General features: G+C 38.3%; 1 protein-coding gene across 2 annotated transcripts in view; it reads left to right on the top strand.

The window, feature by feature from the left end:
• nav2b (neuron navigator 2b) overlaps nucleotides 1-15,452 on the top strand; it is a 111,118-nt gene that overhangs the window by 11,421 nt on the left and 84,245 nt on the right. For both annotated transcript variants that reach the window (XM_053505515.1, XM_053505514.1), the window contains exons 3-8: nucleotides 314-366; nucleotides 837-909; nucleotides 1,252-1,519; nucleotides 4,771-4,880; nucleotides 11,657-12,617; nucleotides 14,519-14,628. In XM_053505515.1, the coding sequence (XP_053361490.1) occupies nucleotides 314-366; nucleotides 837-909; nucleotides 1,252-1,519; nucleotides 4,771-4,880; nucleotides 11,657-12,617; nucleotides 14,519-14,628 (1,575 nt within the window). The remainder of the gene's footprint in view (nucleotides 1-313; nucleotides 367-836; nucleotides 910-1,251; nucleotides 1,520-4,770; nucleotides 4,881-11,656; nucleotides 12,618-14,518; nucleotides 14,629-15,452) is intronic.

Genomic DNA, 15,452 nt, shown 5'->3' with positions numbered 1-15,452 from the left:
ACCGCTCCATCCATCCATCCATCCATCCATGCTGTGATTTATTAATCTGTCCATCAGTCCACTGATCTATCCATACATAGTGTACATTCATACATTTCTGTCCATCAGTCTACCAATGCATCCAAATATCTGTATATCCAATTTATTTTTCTGTCTATTCATCCATCCATCCACCCACTCACACAATCCACATACTGTACATTCCTTTATTAAAAGTCTTTAATTGAAAATCCAGTAAAAGTGAATAATTATTTCATATAAACGTATATATGTTCATTACACTAACTCGCCCTGACTCTTTGTCTCCTCCAAGCCAACGAGAAGATTGCTGATATCAACGACTATCCAAAGAGCCGCTCTCAAATGGTAATCTTTGATTCTATTCTGTGTATTTAACCCCAAAGAGGGGAATACAACTATAAATAAAAAATATCCCCAGATTCTGTGATTAGATCCCAAACATCCGCCATACACAGAGCTCTCTCTATAGACGGGGAAAACTTTTAAAACTGATCTTAAAGACCTTGGTATTGAGGACCACACAGGCGTCTGTATTCTTAGAGAGAAATAGGGATTTATGTCGTACTGTCACATAAACACACACTCACTCACAGTAGGAGAGGGCTAAGAAAGGGTCATAAAAGCAGAGACGTCCCATTGAGGACCATCTGCCCTTGACTTCAGACTGGCAGTTACAGTGTGTGATATTTTAACACAAATGGCTGTACTGGTGGATGAGGCTTTCTGAGGTCGTTCTGTTTGATGACTGCAGGTTCACAGCACTTGTTTAATGGTATATGTGTGTGTGTGTGTGTGTGTGTGTGTGTGTGTTACAGATTGAGAACATTGATGCCTGTCTTGGGTTTTTGGCAGCTAAAGGAGTGAATATAAAGGGGCTCTGTGCTGAAGGTAAGTGGACGTGTGTGTATAAAAGAGAGAGATAGGGAGATGAAAAAGCTTAAAACGTTTGTGCAAATGCTAGTTTTACAATTACAAGGAAGATTTGCAGTCTCGTTAATGCAGATGCACGTTCTGCAAATGCTAGTAAATACCTTTGCATATATTTTAACATGACAAACACGCAGTAGATCTAGTGTGTGTGTTCCTGTGTTCACATAACCGCCTCGGGTCAACCACCAGGATAAAGTAATTAGTGTAGCTGCCAATCCGCTCCTTTATTGATTGATACTATATATATATATATAAATATATATATATATATATATATATTTTTTTTTTTTTACCTCCCAGAGATCCGCAGTGGCAACCTGAAAGCCATCCTGGGCCTATTTTTCAGCTTATCACGCTACAAACAACAGCAGCAAAATGCAACACTGAAGCAAGCCAACGACGAGACACACATCCTTCAGACTGCCCGTGTCCGTAGTGCCAGTCCCGCCCAGGCACACTCGCCTTGGTGCACTTCCCATGCACCCCCCTGCTCAGTCCACATCCATAAGCACGAGGAGCACAACACCGGTGCATCTGTGCTCAAGACTCAAGAGGACATGCAGTCGAAGTATGTAGGGATTAAACACACCGCGCAGGACCACACACACACACACACACAACCTAATTTAGCATTTTAGCTCAAGTATCCAACACTTAATGTATAGCACAGAACATTTTCATCTCAATATGCATGTTATTTCTTAGGTGTGTTTAAAGGTATGACCTTTAGTAACCTCATGATGCCAACCTAATGTATAATCTGGAGGGAGCATGAGACCATGGAAGCGTGTTGCTTTGGCAAAATAGGACGCTTAAAAATTTTCGCTTTGGGCACAAAGAGTCTTGAAACAACAGATTCCATAGGGAGGGTTGAGACACAGGTCCGCAATTCCAAGTTAAACAATGATAGAGGTTTAAAGCACATGGAGTTACTTTGATGTTGGCGTGTGTGACACAGGCTACAAGTGTCAAAAAGCCCCCCCCCCCCAAAAAAAAGGGTATAACTGTTAAATGTTAACATCCTAAACATAATATTTAAAATGTTCAAAGGTTAAAACCTCCGAAGATTAAAGCGTTAAAGTGATAATTACAGAAGAAAAAGAAGATTTAAGGAAAACAGTATGTTGGCTCTGTCAAGCCAAGATAAGTAAAATGCTAGGGACTCGGGCAGCACTCAATATTTTTCAGATGTAATGAATAGTAAGACTCTGCAGCAAAACAGTGACACGCGTAAGACCTAAACCGAGAACTAACACCGAACAGGTGAACACAGTTAGACAACAGCGCGATGGCAGAACAGGAGCAGAACACAAGCCAAAAAAAATACAGGCACAAGTATACTATTATTTCCGAACATCCAAGTTCCAAGCCTTGCACCTCTAGGGTCCAGGTTCCATTCCCGCCTCGGGTCTGTGTGTGTGTGTTAGTGTGAAGTTTGCATGTTCTCAAAATCCCAATGTTTGCAAATTGCCTATAATGTGTAAATGAGTGTGTGTGTGTGCCCTGCAATAGATTGAATACAGGGTAAAGCGTATAGGTGAGTCTACAGTATATATAGGTGAGTATTAGCTTTGGATTATACAACATACAGAGATTTTAATTAGTTAAATCTAAACCACTGACTCTATTTTGCTGTTTATGAATAAAAATACACAGCCCATGCATCCGAGTAACGGGCTAGCATGTTGCTCACAAAACCTGAACAATAAAGAGTCCAGTTTTTGCACTTAGTCGGTCGAATTAGCTGGCGTTGGATGTAAATTAGGATGCAATGCTGAATTATATTTTAAATAAACTTTATAAATTCAAATTTCAACTATTTTAAATAAAAAAAATGTAAAACAAACTTACTTTTAAAACCTGTATTAATATAGAAATATTTTTTAATTTAAATACACATATATGCATGTGCATATATATATATAACAGGTGCATATATATATATAACAGGTGCATATATATATATATATATATATATATATATATATATATATATATATATATATATATATATTACTATATGGTAGTATTAGTATTACGGTACTGTTACACCTGGGCAATTAATTAAAAAAACAACAACACTCCAAACAACACTTTTTACTGATGTAATCTTGCCTATGTAAATTATTATTGTTTTTATTATTATATACTTTTTTCACCTGACCCCAACTCTTCCATTGAAGCAACTCTTTCATTCGAATGATTTTTTTTAATCCCGGCTTAAATAGTTGAGTTGAGGGGAAAAAAACAAGCAAACAATAACCAAAATAAAAATAATCAATACATTAATAAATCAATTAAATAATAATAATAATAATAATAATAATAATAATAATAACAATAATAATAATAAGAAGAACAAAGTAGCGAATTTTGTCCAAAATACAATCACTCACAGTGTGCTCTCTGAAAAAGGAGCAATTTTAGCCAGACACTGCTTACTACTGAATGTTCTACAGAGCGCCACAAGAGAACTTTTCTACCAATGGCCACAAAAACATACAACTCTTCTCTGTAACATTTACAGTAAGTGAGTACTAATACAATATTATATTAATAGTATACTTGTTCCCACAGTCATTTTAACAATGCTTTTGGGCCTTACCACTCTTCCGATAACCGTATTATTTTTACAACTTCTTTTCTTGTGTTTATATGTGAATTTAATCATTACTCGGTATTTACTGTTTTTAGGTATTTTCCCCCTCCCCTCTGTCTAATGTATTACTCTTTTAAAACAAAGCTAAGCAACTGTAACCAAGACAAAGCAATTTCCCTTTGGGATTAATAAACTTCTTTGAATCTTGAATCTTGAACAACAACCGTTTATTATTCATGATTAAGGAACTCGATTATGAACCTTGCCCATCACTAGTTACACCCCAATAATGACTCCTAAAACACCTACCGATGAAAATATAATTATACATAACATCTAAATATATTTACGTAAATTTAGTAATTAATTAAAAGGATGAATATTATATAGATTGCCTGTTAGTCTGTTGGCTGTGGATAAAGGTTCCTGTAAAAGTAGACACAGAGTGTTATAATTTGTAATCTTATGCATTTCTTGTTAAATTGGACCATATGAAGGGTTTTCCTAAGCCTCCACACACCCACTATGCACACACATTAGATTTCTTATCCACTATTGCTTTTCATAAGCTCTCATTTCTCTTTACTGTTTCTTTTAACCTTAAACCCTTGTTTTTTCATTCTGGGTTGATCTCTCTTTTTTTCTTCTTTTTTCTATCTTTAACTCTCATCCATCCAGAGACTCATCTCTGATCGAATCTCGCAAGCTGTCTGTCATTCCAAAAAAGTCCAATAGGTCAGCCCGACAGTGTTCAGTAAAGTCTGCGGTGCCAAAAAAATGCATGACCTACTGCACGTGTGCAAATGCTCTGTGTAAGCTTGATCAGTGTGTGTGTGTTTGTCTCCACATGCCTGTTATGCCTGTACTGTTCTTGGTGCACTACCCCCCTCTAGCTGTAATGCACTGTTACTGTAACACCTTCATGTCCTGGGTAGCATGTGAAACTACTGAATAGCTGCTTTGTTCATGTTCATATGATCAGAAGGTAGCGTTCAGAAAAACAAAGCCGCTGAGGTTCCTTTCTCTGATTAATAAAGTGGTGTGATGTCATAGCCATAAGGTTGGCTTCACCGAGAAATGATCTTGCAAAGAAACACAGTGTGGTTTTATACTGTAGGTCTGAAGCTAAACTGATTTTGTGTGTTCGTCTGATTGGGTTTGTGTGTATGTGTGTGTCTGTGTGTGTGTGTGTGTGTGTGTGTGTGTGTGTGGTATATTAGACTACCAGGTCCATTGATCCAGCCAAGGAGATCGAGCAGCAGACGGAGTCAGAGCTTCATACATCGTGACGAGTCTAAAAGCCAGATGTTAAGCTGCACTCAGCACACAGGTACACAAAATCCCACAGTCAATGTGGAAGCCTGGGTTTAATTCCAATGCTTGTTTATCCATAAATGTGCAGAACATTATTTTATGGATTATAGTTCCTTGTTCGAGGTCTAAATATGCTGGTATTGAACTCAGTTTTTGCATTGTTTTTTATAAATGCAGCACTAATTCTAAGTGAAAAAAGGTCGGATTATCAAGACTGCTCTCATTTTATCGCTTTATGGCACTTCTCTCACTTTATGATCCCATGGTGGCGTAGTGGTTAGCAGTGACGTCTTGCACCTCCAGGGTCTGGGTTCGATTCTCACCTTGGGGTCTGTGTGCATGTGCATGTTGTCTCTGCGCATGGTGGGTTTCCTCCGACTAGACTAATTGGCGTTCCCAAATTGTCCGTAGTGTTTGAACGAGGGTGTGAATGTTGATTCGAGGCCCTACCACAGTTGAGACTGGGAATAGAATACAATGGTCACCATTGGCCTCAACGATCCCTTGTTGGACTACAGATGTTCCTAGATGGATCTCATGGACCAGTGTTAGTGCTACAATGAGTAATGGTTACTGTAACCTCCCACTTTTTTATATTTTTCTTCCAAGAGCCTGACTTTCTTGCATTTTATAATGCAGTCTTGAGGAACAGTTCTCCAGGCTTCCTGAAGTCTCTCGTATTGGTAAATCTTAGACTCAGTCCCTGTATCTGAGCAGTTTCTGAAGAATGCTTTTTTTTTTTATTTGTTAAGTGACCTATGAATCATTCAAGCATTAAAAAAAAACATCTAACCTAAGCCATGACCCGGTGAGAAACAGGTGCAGATGATGACAGACCGGTGATTATTATACTGCTGATGCTGAATACTGAGTTTTTGGAACAGACGAGAGGGGAAATGAGGTCGCTGCTGAGGTCGTTACATAAACAACCCATTTTAAATTGTATCTTTAGGCATAAAGTGGCATATGAAAGTCATAGCGTTCGATTGAAAAAATAAAAACTAACAACAGAAGAGTATTTAAAAACGTTCCTGGTTTTACACAATGTGCAGTTGATTATAGAATTGGCTACACCTAATCTAAACTATTCTCAGACGAACAAATTACGTTGCGCCTGCGTTCCTAACTGTCTGCTTTGCTGTTTTTTCCAGCCGACAGCTCCCCACAGAGGAGACGGGCAAACATATCAGTCGACTAGTCTGAGCAACCTGTAGTTTGTATCTGGACTGAAGAAACGCCTGTATGTGTGAGAATGCAATTTATCCACAATGACTAAATTATCAGCACCAATCACACTGGGAATGTGTTGAAATGTGTGTGTGTGTGTGTGTGTGGGAGAGAGTGTAGGGTCAGTCCAAGTGCTTCAAAAAATATGTTAAAATAAATTTTGTTTTCTTTTAATGCATAAAAATTACAGACTGTAAATGAAGGTTGGGTTCATGTGTGTGTGTGTGTGTGTGTGTGTGTGAAAGAGAGAAGCACTTTTTCTCAGCTGCAGCTGGTTGTGGTATGCACTCATTCACTCGCCTTTGATTCAGCTTTAATTAAAGAGAGAGAAAGAAAAAGAAGAGAGAGGGAACTGGGATAATGAGAACACAATTTTTTTTTTTTTTTTTTAAGAATGGAGTGAACAAGGTTGCTGAAAGTGCATTTATACTCTTGGACTAATTTACAGAAGGATACAATGGTGCTTTAATATAAACTGGGAGTTTAGCCCAAGATATAACATGGCCAGTTTCCTCTCCAGTATACACACTCACACACACTCAACGTCACTGGCGCTCTGACGCAGGGTGGAGTGTTATTCATTGATTTTCCACTGCTGAATCAAGACCTGATTTATTTTGTATGGATGTTTGTGTGTGTGTGTGTGTGTGTGTGTGTGTGCGTGTGGGTGGGTGGGTGTTTGTCTGAGAGAGCGAGTACAGTGGAACTCCAGGGTTAAAAAAAAAAAAAAGAAATCCAGCATGATCAACCACCACAGGTAAGACCACACCTGACTTCAAGCAGACCGTAGACTGTAAAATCTCTCCCGTGCCTTATGCTTGTCTTAGTTTGGATTACAGGCTTCTACATTTTCTTGTTGAAATGATATTGGGTTTATTCCCCGTCCTGAGTGATGATGTGCCTCGGCTGTAATTTGGACATTTTTCACAAACCCCGAGGGTAAACCTCAAAGGCACTGTATGCTCTTTAGCTTTTGGCTCAAAGACCTCTAAGATGCTCCAGGTGTTCACTAACTTGCCCAGATCTGTGTGGAATTTAATCGTGTGATTTATCCTGCAATGGACCATCCTCTGGGTTTCTTGCATTTTATTTTGTTTGGCTTACGTTCGTTGGCTGGAGGTTTTGTCTTCTGCTGAGTATCTTTCTGTCTGTGTTCATCTGAGCTTTTCCTTAGTGAAGTGATAAAACACTTAGGGGAACTCTTATACAGGAAACTAATCAATGACTATGTAATGTAAGGCGGCGTGAGGCAAAGTGGAGTTGCATCTCAAAAGTGATTATTTTCCTATAACAGCAGGAAATGTACTTTATCTATACAATAAGAGGTTAATTCCAGTTATGTTATAAGATCTGTAAACTCTGTTACTCTGAAAACCTCCAAGTAGGTACAGTTACATGGACTCTAATCCATCCATCTAGGAACCTCTGTAGGCCAACTAAGGACCATGAAGTTTAATGGTGACCATTATATTTATTCCCATTTGGCGATTGTGGTAGTACCTTTGGTCAACATTTACACTTGCATTCACACACTATGGGCATTTTGGGAACTCCAGTTAGCCTTAACTCCATGCGCACAGACCCCGAGGTGGGAATCGAACCTGCACCTCGGAGGTGCTAACCACTAAACCACCATGACGGGACAGACCCTTATATTCCACAAATGATGGGAATACCAGTCTAGTCAGAGTGTAAACACCTCCTAGGGAGAGGCCTACTCGATCCGGCCCTATCAAAATGAATTTTCAAAGTGAATGAGATAGCTGTGTATATCTTTAGTATTCCGTTCAGTAGTCAAAAATTAGCCATGTAAACACTTGATTTTATCGTTTGCAATAAATAAAGTCTATGTGGGCGTAACACTAGGTGTTGTGATGAGTTTTCGGGAAATTTGATTTGATCAATCCGATTAGAGTATGGAACAGAAATGTGGTGTGAAACTGATTAGCCAACATATTTACAGGTGAGGCATTTTGAAGCGATTTTTTTTTTTTTTTATTTAAAAATATTTGTCCGCCTCTAGTAGTAGGTTTGACCCATTACAGCACTGAGCCATCCTGTCCATGTGCCCATTGCGTTTGCTTTTGCCGATGGACTGCTCTTTAGCTATAAAGCCCCATATGCAACAAAGTGTGATGCACAATGTCTTCTTACACCACCAGTATGAGCTTTTTCAACATTTTGAGCTATAGTAGGTCTGTCGGATTAGACCACAGCACATGGGCCAGCCTTCACCCCCATGTCCATCAATAAACTTTGGCTGTCCATGGTTGGCCAGATCAACAGTTTTGGTGAACTTTTTTTTTTTGGTCCAGTTTTGGATAATTTTTGGTATGTCCTGACCACTGCAGTCCAGGAACATCACACACAACCTGATGTTTTGGAGTTACCCTGAAGCTGTCATCTAGCCATCACAATTTGGCCCTTGTCAAAGTCACTCAAATTCTTATGCCCGTTTTTTCTGCTTACAACACATCAAGTTCAGGAAAAATACTGTAAAGACACTTGCTGTCTTATATATTCCACCCACTTCCAGGTGCCATTGTAACAAGATAATCAATGTTGTTTACCCCACACGTGAGTGGTTCTGATGTTAGGGCTGATCTGATAATCGTATATTATCAGTTGTGCTAATAATATTCTCTAATAGCTGGTTGTAGTGAATCTGTTCCTGCCTATTATAGACTTTTTTATTGGGGATGGTAAATCATTTGGCCCTTTCTGTAAGTATGCAGAAAACAGCAGTGTTTCAACTCCTCGGCACACGATCCTGATTTATGATTTTGGGCCCATTTATCCGCTGAAGTTTTCTTTTCTAAATGGTTCAGTAAATACTACATTTTTTACCAACATTTTCTAGTGTGTTCAACGGTATCGCAGAGTTTTTAAATCCGTAACGGTGCCTTTAATCATTTGAACTCCCATATAGTTAAGCGGTGCTTTTGAACTTCTGTAGAGAGTTGCTTTTATGCCCTCGTTAACATTTGAAAGTGAGCATTTGACCTACTTTCTGTGTGTATGAATGGGCACCCATAAAGCAGATGCCAAAGTGAGCTTTTACAGTAGCTGAACATCCAAATGCAAGCACTTAACATTCCTTTCTAGTCCACCTTATTAAACACTTTAAAGGTCAATTGTGAATTTTGTCTCTTCTTCTTATGAAATTAAGGAAGAAATTAATAAAACGATTATCTTCTATGGGATGTTTCACATTTGACAAATACTGGGCAGTCTAACATTTAGTACTGAATAACATAATACTTTCTCTAATAATAAATTAGCTGTCAGGTTGTACGGAGGTTAAGTGGTCATACTATAAAAGGAACATTTTTTCAATGTTAAGAAAACGTTATGATGTGGTTGTGGTTTGCATCACATAGGTCTTTTTCAGAATGCCAGCCTAAATCCGATCCATATTGGAATCAGTTTGGAATCAGATTGCTTTCATGTAGTCTGAACAGTAAAAACCTAAAGCAAATCTAGAAAATCTAGAGTTGTTTTAAAATTAGATTCAAATCATATTGAATTTAAAAAGTAAAAATTATACACAGTCTGGATGTGTCCATCACGCCACTGTAGGTTCAAGACCACATGATCATGTGAGATGGGACATGAATACGATTGAAAAACGACCAGTGGGGGCTCGTCCAGGATTTTCTTGAACTGGATAGGAAATGATAGGATTACATTCTGTTGTTTCTGCTTGGTTCTGTGTACTTTGTGGACTGGAGGGCAAGGCAAACTTGCAAGCGCTTGCTGTTTCTCCAAATCTGGGTGTGCTTGTCTGTCTGAGGGATGACATATTAGAGATTGCTGAATACTATAGTGCCAGTACTGGATAAGCTGTTCGAGTTTGGAGTTCTAGACCTTAGTTCGTGACAAGTGTTTTGCACAATGTCGATGCTGCTTCCGTGTCTTCTGTGTGGAGATGGAAGTAAAAACTTCTAATATTGTATTGTAGGTTTGCTTTATAAGGTCACATAGGGTCGTTTTTCTGCTTTTGGCTCTATTACCTCTAAGTATGTCAAAGCAACAATTTCTGGCTAAATTAACCGTGTTTTAAAGAAGAGCGTCTGGCGTCAGAAAGAGCGTCTGACAGTATGCAAATGGAGAACAGTAGTCCCTGGAAAGGATAAAGTGAAATGTCTAATAGCACCTTGGGGGGAATGCATCAATAGAAGCAAGTAGGGAATGTACAAAAAAATGAGGCGAAAGGTGAGGAATAATCGCGCTACATATGAGGTATCGTTACCACAGCAACCGATGCAGATCAGTCGATAATGCGTCAGAGTTTGGCTGCCAGTCTGAACAGGGCTAAAGCCGATCTGATCGCTTTCAAAGATCAGATTTGTGAAACAAATCTAATTTCCCTGCAGTCACAGTGACAGTATGGACTTATGCATGTAACCAAAGCATCCATAATGATCGAAGAAACTGAAATTGATTCATAGACTACATGAATAAATATTTCTAAACTAAAGGTACTTGTCTACTTATTTTCTAATTTTTTTGGCATATGTGCATATTATATTTGGCATTTATTTTGGAGCGTGCCAGAGCCACACCAATTGTATTGTTTATTTTTCCTAACCTTCAACACAGGCCCTTTTTCCCCCAAAATTCAATTTAATAGACCACCTCATTTATCCCTAAAAGTGACCCATGAGTCATCAGCTTTCTGTGAACACTCTTCCACTCAAGGACGTGACTGTTAAGGAAAAAACCTCAAAGACAAACACACTTTCTCCTGCTTGCTGTTTGGATTTGAATTTGAAATGCCTGGCGCACTGTATATACTAGATATTTCCTCTAACCGCCTCACACGTGGGGAAAATAGTAAGTACGTAGTAGACTGAGGAGTGTGCAAACTCTGATGCAAATACTATGTTGTTACCAGATGTGTGATTATTAAGCTCAGAAAACAGGTTGGATGGCTGTGAGGTGAGTTTTTACGTATTAAATTTTAGTATTGTATAGTTTAAGTACTGATGATGGTAAGAAATGTGCAGTTTAAAAAGATAGATATTGCCAGAAATAGAACTCTATAATAATAATGTTGTCTGATATTTGTGTGCATTTATATTTGTATTTATTTTAAACTTTTAATAGTATCTAAAGATGGAAATGTTTTGAACTTTTGTTTATTAGTAAATCATTGGGCACAATCTAGTGCAAGTGGGCTTTTTTTTAGGATCCCAAGAACTTTTATTTTGTAGTTCTAAGAACATGTAAAGTTTTTCCTGTTGTCTATAAAACCTGAAATACTGGGCTTGGAGTTTGCTAGACAGAGTCTTTATGTCTGGTTAAAATTTACAAGTTAAATGTTAAAAGTTTTATAGAGCGACCATCTCACATGAAGTTCGGTTTTGTTTGGTTCAGAACATGAGTCCAACTAAGGTTCTGTAACCTTTTTGAGGTTAAAGTTCTTGGCTCACATTTACTCCATTTACTTCCTCAAATGGTTCTGGAAGAGTGGTGTAAACATGTTTATTATCCCTTTAATATCGTATCATTTTCAGCATCAAGTCAACTCCATTGTTCCAAATGTCCCATTTCTTCCTGCAGATAAATCAAGTCCATCTCCAATAATGGTTGACCAAGGACCTCCCAGTTCTCCTATTCCTTCGTCTAGCAGCACCACTGGCACCACTAGCACCAAAGAATGGAGGAGCAAGTCTTTCAACGCCAAGCACAGTGCCACCTCCTCTATTCTTTCCACCAAACAGCCTTCCTCAACTTCCCTGGAAGTTCCTCCCAAAGTCATTGCCCAAAAGTCCATGCTAGACAAGCTAAAGCTCTTTAACAGCAGACCCTCTTCTCGAGCATCCAGCATCACATCTTTAGAAGATCCTGAAGCTATAAATCCAAGTCCGAATGAAGTAAACATTTGTCCTGTCCATCTAGAAGCACATCTAGGCAACCAGCCACTTATAACGGCAGGTAACTCCAGTCCTAAGCTGGCAATAAAAGGTATCGCACAAAGGACACTGGGTAGGACTTTGGTGCCCAAGGTCAAGGCTGTTGAGAGGGACAAAGACAAAATGAAATCCAAAGCCAAAGATAAAACAACAAAACGATGTTCCTACATTGAGCAAGACCGGATTATGGAAGAACGGGTAGAAAACAGGGCTGAAACTCCGACATTGGCTGATGGTAAAAAATCCACTTTGATTCACAAAGGAACCAAGAACCATAACGCTAAAAAAGAAGGGTCTCCACAAAGTGGTATACCCAAACTGGGGCAAAACAGTAAAGCCTCAGGGGTGGTAAAGAACTCGGTTGTGCACCCTGGTGGAAAAGTAGAGCCTTCTCGTGTTTTTAGAGCTGGAGGTGCTGCATTGGCGCATAAATGTCCATCGGAGAACAAGAACTCTAACTCTGCTTCTAGGTTGGTGTCGACAGAAAGACGATGCAGTCAAAACAGTTCAAGTAATCTCACTCAGACCAGCAGTACGAACAACATTCAGCTTCCTCAAGCACAGCAAAGCCATCCCAACACGGCTACAGTCGCCCCCTTCATGTACAGGTCAGGTGGTACGGTTATGGTGTCTATATTTTTACACTGCTATTCAGAAGCTGTATGAAGGTAGAGGATTAGATTAAATTCAGTGTGTGTTTGTGTTCAGGAGTTTTTTATATTCAAAATTATTATATACAGTGCACACATAACTAGCCATCTTAGAAATGACTGTTTACAGAAAATATGTTTTATTTTGTATTTTGGAAAAGCTGTGAAAGTCCAAATTCTTAAGCAAAAAGCATAAAGTCATTCATTTTCAAAAATATGCACATGTATTTTTTACATATTTTCTTGTTGCCTAGCTAACATGAGCTAACATCAAATTCATAAGTCTTTATAATCATCACTACTAATATTTTTGTCTCATCGTCTATACCACTTTATCCTATAAACAGAGTTGCAGCGTGGGGGCTGGAGACTTAGGGCACGAGGCGGGGTACACCCTGTATGGAGTACCAATCCATTGCAGGGCACACACATACAGTATATACATACTCTTATACAAACACTACAGGCAATTTGGGAATGACAATTAGCCTAATCTGCACATTTTTGGACTGTGGGAGGACACCGGAGCAGGCGAAGGCGAGAACATGCAAATTCTATGCACACAGACCTGAGGTCGGAATCGGACCCTGAAGGTGCAAAGCAACAGTGCTAACCACTGAGCCACCGTGCACCAAGAACCGTACCCAACAAATCTGATTATTGTTTCCATCCAGAGTTGTTCTTCAATAGCTGTTTAAGTCAAAGAAGTAAATCCTTTTATTACATGCCATCGTCTTTAAACAGTAAGGCAAAATATAGAAATTTAGATACATGGAACATTATGGTGGATTTAAATAGGAAATTATACTTAAAAAACTTGAAAAGCATGCTAAATTACATACTCATGAATACTCATAACAAAGGCACACTGATTACAAAATGAAAGGTAAAAATATAATTATTTAAATTATTTATTATAAAAACAACAAAATAAAACAAATAAATAAAACTTCAAACAAGCAATACCAAAATAAAAACGAATATTAATGACAATTAAGACATATAATGGTAATTTAGTCATACAATAAATACAAAACTAAATATAATAATAACTAAATACAGTGGATTACAAGCATAATTCATTGCAGAAGCAGGCTTGTATTCCAAAACATTTGTAAATCAAAGCAAATTTTCCCATAAGAAGTAATGGAAACTCAAATTATTCATTCCACACCCCAAAAAAAAACAAAATATAAAGCTAAAATAAAACAAATTAACCTGCACTTTACCTTTAAAAAAAGGAAAAAATAAATCTCGACAGATAAGTGTTTCCGTTTATGCGCGCAGGCACTGTGTGTGTGTGTGTATGTGTGTAAATCTAAAGTAAGCGGAGAGGAGGAAACAGTGCCTTCCATTACTTCCTTCTCATCATACACAGTAAATCCTTTCTCATCTCTTATTTGAATTTCACACAGACACACACACACACACACACACAATGACACTTGCGTGAGTGTATACTAATGGAATCACTGCTGTAATAATACAATACAGTAATGTAATGTAGTATTACTGTTTACTATAACATAATGTTATAGTAAACAGTACACTCGTGCAAGACCAAGCAGACTGAGCAGGCTAGACGATTACCCACGAAAAGTGCAAGAGAGAGAAAAAACATTCGTTTCGTGCATGCGTGATACATGATACTCCGTACTCGTAAACCAAGACTTGCTCGTTTTTCAAGTCAAAATTCATTAGATATCTTTGCTCAATCTTGCGGAACACTCGCAAACCGCGTTACTTGCAATCCGAGGTTCCACTGTATCTGAATAAAAATTACACATATTAAACCACTGGTCTTAAGCTTGCTAATAAATTGATGAATAAATGTGTTTATTGCTTCATGCATGTTGTAGGTCTCAGACAGACGTGGATAAGACAGGTATGACTGAAGAAGGAGAAGAAAAGAAGGAGAGATCTGTCCTTCACAGCAAATCCATCCACACATCTTTGGAAAGCCTGACAGGTACAAAACCTTTACCGTACAAACATCTATCATCATAAATAAATCAGATCAGTCTGTAAAGTAATGCTGATGCTGAAATGTTTTTCTGTTCTGAGTAAAAATGTAGTTATGGTGTATTGGACTAGGTTGTGAGATGTTTACTGTATCAAATTTTTTATCAAATTAAATTATGTCCTGTACTGATAACAATTCCGATAAAATGGAAAACCACTCATATTTAGATGAGTCTTTTCTCATCTATGAGAACAAATGTCTCTTTTTATTTGGAACCAGCACTAAGGATGCCACTAAAGGATTAAACCTAAGCCTTTCACATGGTTTAGTTTTGTAGTTGCTGATACATTACTGTAATACATTACCAAAGTAATGTACTGTAGCTGAACACCCTAATTTGGATGAGGTCCTCAAGAACTCTATTTTGCAAATTTGCCCCATTTGGACCATGTGCTATAAAAAGAAAAAAATTCTACATTAAGTGGGTTCCAATTTGTTATTTTTACCTTTGTGGATTTCATTAAAGGGACAGAAAACAATGTTAATTTCAACACATGGTCTGTTCAAGTGACCCGTCTGATCTAAATTCCGCAGGAAGAACCCAGAATTTGGTTCTTTGCGTGTCCTGCATCTAGCTAAGCGAATCCCACAGCGCTAGTGTCTCACTGGACATGGAGAGAAAAGAAGCTCATTTGCATGATAAAGGCTGTGGATGTCAAGGAGTTGCCAACGCCGGTCCTTCTGTGTGTGTGCGCGTGTGAGTGTGTGTGTGTATCATGAGGTCATGTGAGGTCTTGTTTGAGAGAATGAATTCGTGCACAGTTTATATG

This window comes from Clarias gariepinus, chromosome 10 (genome assembly GCF_024256425.1).
Source record: "Clarias gariepinus isolate MV-2021 ecotype Netherlands chromosome 10, CGAR_prim_01v2, whole genome shotgun sequence".
Classification (NCBI taxonomy): Eukaryota; Metazoa; Chordata; class Actinopteri; order Siluriformes; family Clariidae; genus Clarias; species Clarias gariepinus.
Note: the sequence above shows the minus strand (reverse complement) of the source record. Positions and strands in the feature narration are given on the sequence as shown.